General features: G+C 32.3%; 1 protein-coding gene across 1 annotated transcript; it reads right to left on the bottom strand.

The window, feature by feature from the left end:
* Positions 1–1640: 1640 nt before the first annotated feature.
* Positions 1641–10988, bottom strand: LOC125063420 (xaa-Pro aminopeptidase 1-like). The gene is made up of 10 exons (XM_047669849.1): positions 10977–10988; positions 10047–10253; positions 8572–8788; positions 7668–7935; positions 6460–6724; positions 5693–5900; positions 4423–4656; positions 3504–3575; positions 2370–2524; positions 1641–1983 (listed from the first exon to the last, which is right to left on the bottom strand). Exons 1-10 carry the CDS (start codon positions 10986–10988, stop codon positions 1774–1776), a joined length of 1848 nt encoding a protein of 615 aa, XP_047525805.1. The 3' UTR covers positions 1641–1773.
* Between the last annotated feature and the right edge of the window lie 907 nt (positions 10989–11895).

Below are 11895 nucleotides of genomic sequence, written 5' to 3'. Positions count from 1 at the left end.
GAAATATTGATTGATTCCTTCCTAAAGGTATAATTTGTTCCAAACACCTACAGGAGATCAACCTAATTGGTACGAATCATTGTAGTTTTAGTGTTTAAATTATAATTATTTATTTACGTGCTTTATAAAGATTTTATCCGTTTTATATGTTATAAGTCTCTGAATCTTACCGTTGAAGTTTTCGAATTGTCTAGATTGAATCTATATGTGATATGTTTCATAAGGCACGCAGTATGATAGCACTAACACTTAATTCAATTAGAAAAAACGATGCGTTTTTAATATATGTACTAAAATTTTACCAATATACGATATTGCTTCTAAAACTTAAACGTTCTTGTCGAAGATAATCTAAGCCTAAACCTAAATCAGGCTTAAAAAGAAACATTTATCAATATGAAACCTAATATACAGTATTCCTTTTATAACAGTGTTAAAAATATTTTTTTAAACTATCACGGCTTATTATTCTTTTATTATGGGCTAAAAGTGTGTACGCCGCCCATTTACAACACCCAGAGGTCCAAATGCAAGTGCCGGTACGCTTTCTATTGAAGGCTCCTAAGTCGTAACGTCGTAAGTGGTGGTGGTGGAAAGAAGTGTCTTAAAAAGCGTTCTATCGTTGAACCTCAGACGTCGGGATGGGGAGATTTGCATTCTGTCTGGACATCCGATCAAAAATTTCCATTGAAATTTAAAAAAGGCGGTTGCATCCGCTATAGATAACACTTAAGGCACAACGATTTCTATAACATGTACACAAACTACTTTAATAAGGCACTCGGTGCAATACCATTGCTTACATCTAGATAATTATTATTTAAATACATATAATATTCTATTAATTTTAAATGAAACGTATAACATTCTTTACTGTGAATTAAATTCTATTAAGCGCTAATAATAGCTAATATTTTAACGCAATGATTGAAAATAATAATAATATTGTTAATGATGCATAAACGCAATAGTAAAAAATACAGTATTGGGAAATTTGGCTAAAATATTACAATTTAAACAAATCGTATTTTTCCTACAAATATTCCTACTTTAGAATATGTTTATAAAACCGTGCAACTACATAATTATTGCAAAATGACTTTAAAGCCTTTTCGTATTGTGTATACACATTTCTAATAAGTTAATAATACTACTTTATGTTATATAATTTCGTATTCTACGAGTAAGATTGCTTTGACCTACATCTATTTTAATTTCTAACCGACTTCAAGGAGGCTACCTATATATTGTATTGTAATGTTTGAGATGGATGTTTGTCTACAAATATATCGAAATCCGAAATTGATAATTTGGTTTATATAAGTTTATATCAACTTAGGGAACAGTCATCATATTAGTCATGTTACAAATAAATCGGGTGAGTAGTCTTCTGGATATTTACGCTTTTCTGGAAGGTATATGTATGAAGTAGGTTCTTCTAGTTAAATTTTTTTTTTAATTTTCGAGTTAGCTTACTAATGCTGCTCTCAGAAATTATATACGCTAGTCCGCTTTGAAGAGTGCATTCGCCATTCACCGTGGAAGACATCTTGACAATGTAATCATCCGCACATTATAATTTATTGCAATGATAGATAATATTACAAATACTATTTGTTTTTTATAGATATTTAAAGTTTAACATCAGCGTTGAGATACCCTTTATATTTTAACATACCTATAATTGTACGTTAGGTGCAATTAAGTGATAGTATACAATATATTAATACACAAATACAAGTAAAATTAATTATTTAATTATTTCTAGTCTATTTAAATAGCATTTACAACAAATATACAAATTAATAGTGCTGTTACATTATGTATAATTGCAGAGTTTGTCGCTTTTTTGTTCTTCGATGGCAGTTCTATTTCAATGGTTTTATTCATTACCCAGTAGTAGACATCAGTCAATCCTTGGGCTGTTAACTCTGGACCGACTGTCTCACGTATCCTCTTGTTATATGCGTTCAACCAGTTTATCTGCAATATTTATTTATTTACAAAAAACACTATCCTGTCAACAACAAAACAACTAACAAAAAAAATCACATACGAAACAAACATAAGAAATTAATAAGAAAAACAAGCTAAAATTTATATAATACAAAATTAACTACTGTAGGCACTAATAAATAGTAGATCTTTTGTCAGTTCACTCAACAGACAATAAAAAAATGTCCGTTAATCTAAGTCGTCGACTAAAGTAACACAGACAATCATGTGTCCTTTTAAAGGTTAGTACTAGCAGTGGGCACATGAGACACAGCAATTCGTGCTGGGATAGGGCCTTAATCTCCCGCTCCCACGTAGGGTGTTATAGGGGAAAAAACCATGTATTTTTATAAGTTATCATTAACCCACTTTACCTCATAATCAGTCAGCAGATTCCTGTCGATAAGTTTCGGTTCGTACGGCAAAAGTGTTGTTTCTTTGAAACCTAAGTATCCTGACGAGCGTTGAACTACTTCTAAGACATTGCTTAGTTTTATTCCAAATTTACGAGGTTCATGCCAAGCTGGTTCTGGAAAGTTAGAATACATTAGAAGTTATTAATAAAATTGTGTCTTATGTGCGACATCGCAGTTAATGAAATAAGAAAATGTATATATTTCGTAGTTCAAAATAAACCAAATGAATCAATCAAAATACGTTTATTCAGTTTAGATGCGTCTTAGCGCATGCTTACGAATGTCAAAAACGTTTGCAAAAAGAGCATGACTACGCCATCCATTCGCAAAACTACCAGGAGACCATGTTCTGAGAAGAACGGGCAAGAATCTCAGCAAGTTTTACCCTCCCTCTACATTACAATTATTCAAAGGAAAATATCATAAACCACAAGTTAAAGTTACATAAGTAAACAAAATCTGTTCTATGATTTACCACATTCACCATTACACACATATTCACAACACTTCAAAGATAACAAAACAAATTATAACAATATAACTAGAACTATTGCCACGCGATTTTGTCTTCTAGGTAGTCATTAACTGTGTAGTAACCTTTACACATTAATGATTTTTTAATATGTGTTTTACAACAAACAAAATTGCATCCAACTGGCTGCCAGTAAATGTATTTCTAATCCGATACAACTTAGGAGCCTTCAAGAAAAGAGCGTGCAATTGCTAAATGGCCGGCAACGCATCAGATGTGCCTCACGCCCGTTTTCCTCCTCTTATATGAAAATAAATAAGTTGGCGTCTCGTAGACAGCGCGCTTTACTTGCACAAAAAATAATGATCGCAATACAATTGTGAGGAAAGTCTGGCATCAGTAAAGGTATGCCACAAGGACCACATTTGTTACCTTGAAGTTATGTTTATATATTTTCAATATAGATAAATTTTATTAGTGACAGAAATATGCTTGTGACAAAATGTATTTTTACGTATATCATCTTACACTAAGATTCTAAAAAAGAATACATATATACATCATGTCGTAACCACACGTTATCTTTGGATTGTAAAAAACTGTTCGTTTCAACAACTTACCGCTAGTAACGAAATAGCCTTCGCGAAACGTGTGGAGATTCGTGTCCTGTCTGTAATCTATTACTACTGGATCTGTAACAAATATTTAACAGTTATTTCAAAGATTTAAAATTTCATCAGTCGAAAAATTTTCATATGTAATACCACAAGAGCTTCAAAATTATCGGGTATTTCCCGATAATTTTGAAGCTCGCGTGGTATTCGGGGGATTATTTTTCCGACCCAAATGTCGGCCAATAGAATTGCACCATGAGACGAAATGTACAGTTAACAAATAAGAATTTCATAATGAATAAAACAACTACTTAATACTTTTCTTGAAGCAACGACCAGAGAAAATTTTCACAAAAAATTTTCAGTATAATACCATGTAGGTTGTACCACGTGACGTCGAATGGTGCAATTCTATTGGCCGATATTTGGGTCGGAAAAATAATCAATGGAAACCAATTTCCGTTCTAATACTAAAATAATTACAATTGCCATCGAATTTTTTGAAGTTACACTTAGACTCTTTAGGCGCGTTATGAAAAATTGATGAGAGTGAAATTTTACGATGCGCGCGCACCGTGACACAAAATTAACAGAATGAAGTTGCCCACGGAAGATGCTACGGCATTGGACATAATTTAAAAACAACATTCGAAATATAATAGAATTTATGTAACACTTAATGTAAGAGAATAATAATAAATATTTATTTATTTAATTTTTCAAATGTAAACTGAACTTTATTGACTATATCCTTTTCCAGTCTTTGATTATTTAATTGTAATTAATTATTTGCATGCAATCAAAAACTATTTTTAATAACGCCAAAGAAGCATAACTTCTTACGCGCGTACATAAGTACACGCACCCTTTTTTATTTCTTTTGATAAATATAATTTGTCTACTATATATAAATACGTTATGATACCTTCTCGTCTATTTAATGCGGCTCCAACTCCATGTCCCGTAGGTAGTAAATAATCCTGGCGAAACGACCACAACGGAGCCCTAGCTACTGGGTCAGCATGAGCTGCAGGAAGCGTTGAAGGAGCCTGTAGAGTTGCGAAAGCCGCCAAGGACCGTAGAACTATAGTATAAGCTCGTCTTTCATCACGACTTGGTGTTCCGTAGTGAAGAGTCCGAGTAACGACCGTTGTACCCTCTGTAATCATCAATTATTTCAAAGAAAATTATTAATAAATAAAATTTATATAAAGTATTTCATTTGGAACCTTAACTATACACTATACCTTTGTGAACTTCGTTTCGCCCAAATGTTTTTTTTACTATTTTTTAATAGCTACTTTGCTATATATAAATACATCGACGACTGCAAAGGACAAACGGCTGTCTGCAATATAACTAGTTTTCCATAGTGCGATAATTATACCTATACATACTCAAACTCAAAATAACTTCATTCATATAGGCAAACAAGTACACTTGAACTTCAGAAAAGAAGTTAAATTAATTCTAAATTTACATTTACTACCAGTCAAATGCGTAGAGCGGGCAAGAAGAATGACAAGAAACTTTCCGCCACTCTTTTTAATCGCTAAGTTTTGAGTTATACAAATTGTTTCAACTGGAGCAAATCAATCCAAGGATTTAACGAGAGATTTAAATTTATTTAGTGATAATTCTCGAATTCTTTGTTCATACAACAAGGCTTCAAGAATATATTGACCAGATAGTATCATAATATTTTATTTCTTAAACTTATACATGGATAAACTTTCATTATTTAGTTATAAATGCCTTAATAATTAACTATTTCATTTTAACAAACTCTCCTGGATTTGTTATTTGCAGCCGTCAATTTGGAACATTTATCTGTGCTACCCCATAGGTAGAGGCTGTTCGCTTTTCCGGAATAAAAACCTAAATAAAACTAAATCATCCATATTCTGCATAAAAACCTTCTTTGGAGTTCAATAAAAAACATACTCGATTTGGCCGAACCGTCTTCGAGTTTTATGCTTACTTGTGTGCAACATATTATATTTTGCGATTCATTTTTATTTATATAGTTAGGTATATAACAACAATAAAGACTAGTGAAGTCTAGAAACATTGGGGTTGACGTCATAAGTCGTAATTTTTAAGCCTGTGACCTCATAATTCCTCATAAATTGCGAGAGAATTTGATTTCTTTAGATTAATAACATGAATACATAATCTTAATTTTTCTAACATACCTTCATACTGTCCCCCTGACTGTATAATAAGCGTAGAGTTGGAAAATATTCGTCTATTTGTAGCATTCGTAGCTTGGTATTCTGGTTCAGCAGCGTTTGGTCCGAAAGCCACTCGAGTCCGCATGGAGAGACCTCTGTAGCCAGCCTGAGTGGCTCGAGTTGCATCTATCTTCTCACCCACTAATAATTCATTGAGGTTCGACTTTCCCTAAAAAAATATAGCCTAATTTGTTGACTACAACTAGTAGTAAGTATTTAGAGTTAACTAATAGATATTGTGGTGATAAAAATATAAGAGAAATGCGTATAACGAAGTGACTGATTAAAAACGCCAGGCGTTTTGGGGGTCATATTGTTCTCCAAACCCCTCATAGGTAATGGTTTAGAATATATATATGTATATACTCGTATACCCGGCAAACGTCGTTTTTCTATGTATATTATTTTTAGGAAACATTTATTTAGTTCATTGAAAATAACTATCTACTATAATAAAAAATAGGTTTTGATCGTAGAGGGGTGACAATTAATTATAAAAAAATAAAAACAAAAATATTGGTCTACAAAATAAAAAAATTGGGGTGGTCACCCCTTATCACTTAGGGGGTTGAAAGAGAGATAGTAGCCGACTCAGACTTACTGAATATGCATAAAAAAATTCATAAGAATCGGTCGAGCCGTTTCGGAGGAGTATGGGAACGAACATTGTGACACGAGATTTTTATATATAAGATATATTAGATTATTTTATATAACATATCAACTACCTTCTTTTCAAGATAATTCAATACAGTGCACATCGCGACAGCATCTCTTAAGTGAGCTTTCTTCATTCCTTTGATTTCAGCCATGTTCTTTTGAGCTTTTAGATATATTATGGGTGAAGGTTGAAAGAGCCTTTTGGAGGCTGTAATGGCCTGAGTGATAGCTGCCGATGCCCCTCTTTGGAACGTCCCTCCCGTCGGTATTAGGATCTTGTTCAGGTCCACCGCCTTCCGCAAATCGGAGTATACAGTTTCGTAATCTTTTACGCTGAAAATTAAAATGTCGTCAAAACACAGCCTTCGCTGGACTGCGTCTCGCTATCATTAAAACCAAGTTAATTAGTTATAATTTAGTATAAAAATCTTAAAATTACGGGAAAAATTATATTAATCGATCAGCTTTTGACAAGATAAGATTTAGTGTTTTTCTAACCTAACCAAAAAAAATTGTCTGATATTATTTATACTTTATAAAATAAAAATAGCCTATATGTGAGTACTTTGATAAGAATTACATTAAGTTTATGTTATTGTATTTAATATAAGTACACGACATCCAACGGATTGAAAGCCTCCAACAAATTCTTCCATTTGTCTCTCATCTTCGCTACTATTTTCCAATCTTTATATCACCTTCTCAGTATTCTGGTGGACGTTCTCTTTTGTTTTCCACACAGTGACATTCCAAGTAATGGTCTTGTTGACCCATGACTACACAACTTGACTTTTACTTTTTTGAGTGTGTTACGAAATCAGTTATTTTTGTAAGTTAAAGATTTTTACTTATTCTTTACCTTTCAACCGAAGAATAGAACTCTCCAACCTTCTTTAATAGCGCCTTATTAAAAACACGTATGGCACTCATGTGATACAAATATAATGCCCAAAATTTGTTCTTTGATAAGTTTATTCTTCTGGTTGATCCACGTATCGATTATGATTAAACCATATTTGTTTCCCTAGATACGTTCGAAACATATTCAAGAGACGTGACAAAACAAAAACTGGACGTTCTTTGTTGTCTTAATTTTAGTTTATACTTTATTTTACTTTTTTCCATTAATTTAATTTTTTTCCATTATTTTTAATTTTTTAATTTTTTTACATTATTTTAATTTTTTTAATTTTTAATTTTTTTTACATAATTTTATTTTTTTTACATATTTTTTTTTTTTACATTATTTTAATTTTTTACTTTATTTATACTTTACCTGGTACAATTAACAACATTAGGATAGCAATTATATGCAGCCAACATATCTCGTTCTGGCATCATGAGCTTCCCAGCAGGGACGTATATCCTGACATCTCTATGGGTGACTAGAACGAAGGCTTTTAGAAGTGGGGCGTAAGGAAGGTCCATGCCTCTAAGATTAAGGAGCCAGGCGACTTCATCCAGAGCAGTCACGATCATAGCATCAGCTCCAACCGCTTGTAACTCGTTTCGTACTGATGACAACTTCTCTCGCCATGACATGCCTGATATAATGTTAATTAAGTATATAACGATAACCAAAAGGGGGTAGATGTACTGCAATTTATATCCCCCTCTTGTCAGCAAAAGTAAGCAAAGCTCTCAAAAATTATAGTACATAAATGTATTCATTTTTAGTAGGAATCCTTGAAAATGCATTTCGATTTTAATGTGTAAAAAGTTAAAAATTACTGATGACGTAATCTCCAAATAAGAAAATCAAAGAAGAACCCAAAAAGTCGATGACGTGTGTCAGGCACATAAGGCTGATCACCTACTTGCCTATTAGATTAAAAATGATCATAAAACATATTTAGAAATCTGTGGCCCATACCTAAAGAGGTTGTAGCGCCACTGATTTTATTATTATTATTTTGCGTGTTTCTGTGTGTGTGTTTCGTTATGATTTATGTCTATGACTAAAATGGTTATCGATTGGACGAGTAAGAGAAATAGTATGTTTTTTTAATATACCTAATAGATCAGTGTATTATATGAATTTGTAATCAATATATTTTTTTAATAGAACAGGGGCAAACGGGCTGGAGGCTCACCTGATGTTAAGTGATACCGCCGCCCTTTTGGTACGATGTTTTCTTATTGAATATCTATGATTAATTAATAAGGTAAGACATCCTTACCAGTGAACTCAGAATTGTGAGACATAGCCACAACTCTAGTGAATTGTGGTCGTTTCCACATGGGATCAGTCTCCAGGTTCCATAATTGGTCCAGCAAAGTCGACTGAGGAACGAGCTGCAAGTTCTCCCGCTGTAGGCTGGTGGACAAAGCCTGCCACTCTCCAAATGATGTAAGACGAACGTCACCACCAACGCGACCATTGCGAATAGCGGTTCCCTTAATAAATAAATATATATGTTATACTAGCTCATCCGGCAAACGTTGTTTAGCCGTGTATAATTTTTCTAGGAAAAAAAAAATTAGTTCAACTACTTACAACTCACTTACTTACTTTACTATAATAAAAAATAGGGGTTGATCGTAGAGTGGTAAAAATTAGGGGTTGTATGTTTTTTGTTATCATAAAAAAGTAAAACCAAAAAAAAAAAAAATTGGGTTGGACACCCCTTGTCACTTAGAGGTTTAAAAGATAGTAGCCGATTCTCAGACTTACTGAATATGCATAAAAAATATCAGTATGGGAACGAACATTGTGACAGAATTTTATATACCTATTAAATATACTGATTTATCAACGTAAAATGGGTGTATCACAAAAAGAATCCATACAATACTCTATATTTTTCTGTTTTTTACTCGTGTAAATTGACAAAAGTAACATGATCAAGAACGCTTTAATTTGAAACAGCAAATATTTAACAGCTATTTAAGGTAATGTATGCGACTTATCATCACATACCTTAGGGTCAACAAACAAAATCTTTTTACACCATTTAATTGAGATGACATAAAACAAAGAGTTGAGCAATTTGTACAGACCCGAGCAGTGACACAAGTTCGGCTCTGGTAAATCCTTTAAAGCGAAAGCGAAACATTTTTTATTTCGTTATCCATAACGCAAGACTGCGAAACTCTTAACAAACTACAAGTCGTAGATTTACATTCTGTACTTAAATTTGTTTATCTATAGATCGTCTCTTAAATAATTATTAGACTAGTATATTATGGACTAAGATTCTGCAGCTATCTGTGTCGTAAATAGAAAATATATATGTAACATTAATTTTGTATTACAATTAAACAAAAAGCAGAAAAACCTCTCTGTAAATCATTAATGAAATTACACCTGGCGACTTTTAACGTTGCTGACTGAGAGCTTAATTTTACTTAATTTTACTTAATTTAATTTAATTAATAATAATAAACTTGACAATAATAATAATAAATCGAAAAGAAAGACTACTTTTATATGCATTAGTCGCGTTCCTAAACAACACTGCTTTCATTTATACAAACCACAGCGGTTTTCTAATGTAACACATTGTGATTTTATTGTATTATTCTCTAATATAAATTAAAAAAAAATACTAACTAAGACGGCATCAAGACAATTTGACGAAGAGAGACAAATGAGTGCTTTAAAACGGTGTTAAAAGACTGACTTGCAGAAGAATAGAATAGATACATAATATACCCCAATCCATTCAGCAATTGTTGGCTGGCTTGGATCGTCTCCATCGAGCACCAGCCAAGCACACGAGAGTGACATCTTGGCACGACGCACGTTAACAGCTGGGACCCATATGGCTGCCCCACCAGCTGCTAAAACCGCTGCTGTTCCAGCACCGTCCCATCCACTTATGTACTCTAGGCGACGCTCGTCCGGAGATGGTTCTTCGCTCTACATTTGATTTAAATTAGATATTAAAAGTGACAATTTAATTATCGTTGTTTATAAATAAATAATAGATTTGTGTGTAGTTTTTTAAATTACTTCTATTATTCATTGCTCTTGCATCTCTGAATAACTTTTTGAAGTGAAACTTCTTTAGGCGCATGATGGCAAAAATTTTAATAGAGAGTGAGAAGGGCGAATTACCTTATAGAAATTCTATTTTAAAATTAAAATTTTGTAGTAGAGAATTTATTAAATATAATATTTTATATTTCATGCAAAATAATTTATTGATATCTCAAATGACTAGGTAGGTAGGTAGGTATATTATATATATTATCGAAGAAAAAAATTAAAAACAATGTGTAATTTGTATTAATTTTCGACACTTTTAATATTTTAATGACAATTAAATTCATTAAATTCCTAACATATTTTCCTTTTACCCTCCCTCTAAGTCTCGGAAATTTAAAGTTATAACTTTTTATAAATATAAACAAGACTTAAAAATTAGTTTGCCAAAGAAGTTTCACTTCTGACATGTGTACTTTGTACGCTCTTTTTTTTGTGTTGTGTAAGTGTTCAATGCAAAGAGATTAATAAATATAAATGTTTCTATGTAATTTTTTTAAAGTTTAAAGAAATAAAGATTCCTAAAAAAAGATTTTTATTCAATATCTACTACCTATCAATAAGATTATATAATTTTTAAAAACGATAATTAATTACGCATTTATACATTTACAGTGCACCTGTTTACTTTCTGCTGCTGAGGATATTAAGAGGTATGCCCGAAGTCATTACAATATTGAATTTCGTACCAAATGTTCGTCGCTATAGAAAACAAGAAATGCATCCAAATAGGTAGAATTTTTCATAGAAATTCGTAGTTTTCCCAACGGGTTAGTGAGGCTGGAAGCCTCAGGGCAGGCTGGTGATGGGGGAGTCAGCTCTTGAAGCATTGATGGGGTGGTCATCTGTGTTGTTGTAGGCATAGCGGTGGTACTCGTAGGCGGTGCATATGCAACTCGGACTGCACTGCATTCTGTAATAATAAAAAATTGTGCGTGTACTTAGTGTACAACTACTAACTAGGTACACACGTAAGAAGTGAAACTTCTTTACCTTATTTTTCGAAAAATGATCTACTATATGCAACTTTACAGAAATTGGTTAAACAAAGTTAAATTAGATAAAGTTTAAAAAAAGGCTTTTATTATTATAGACATGACAATTATTTAATTTTACCTTATTACTACTAAGATTATTACAGAATTTCATTAATTGTAATAGTATTATTCCTATCATTGTTATCGTTATTATATATTTTTGTTATTAATATAAATTTTATACATTTTATGAACGCACTACACGGTTTTTGACATAAATAACAATGATTTAAAAGCATAATTTCTATTTATAACTAAATTAAATACTGCAATATTTATTCAATATAACGTGAAAAAAATTATCCAATATAAATAACAGTAGGTACGTTGCGGTAAGCCTGAAGTTAGTTTTCAGAGGTAGGAAAACTTTACAAACAACAAATCTTGCAACTAATCAATAAACTGCATCCGAAATCGCAGGACAAGAAAAAGATGGCGCGTAACGGAAAAATGTGACGACGTCACGTGACGTATTTTTT

The sequence above is a fragment of the Pieris napi genome, chromosome 3, assembly GCF_905475465.1.
Source record: "Pieris napi chromosome 3, ilPieNapi1.2, whole genome shotgun sequence".
Classification (NCBI taxonomy): Eukaryota; Metazoa; Arthropoda; class Insecta; order Lepidoptera; family Pieridae; genus Pieris; species Pieris napi.
The sequence above is the reverse complement of the archived record's forward strand: the minus strand, read 5'-3'. Positions and strand labels throughout refer to the sequence as shown.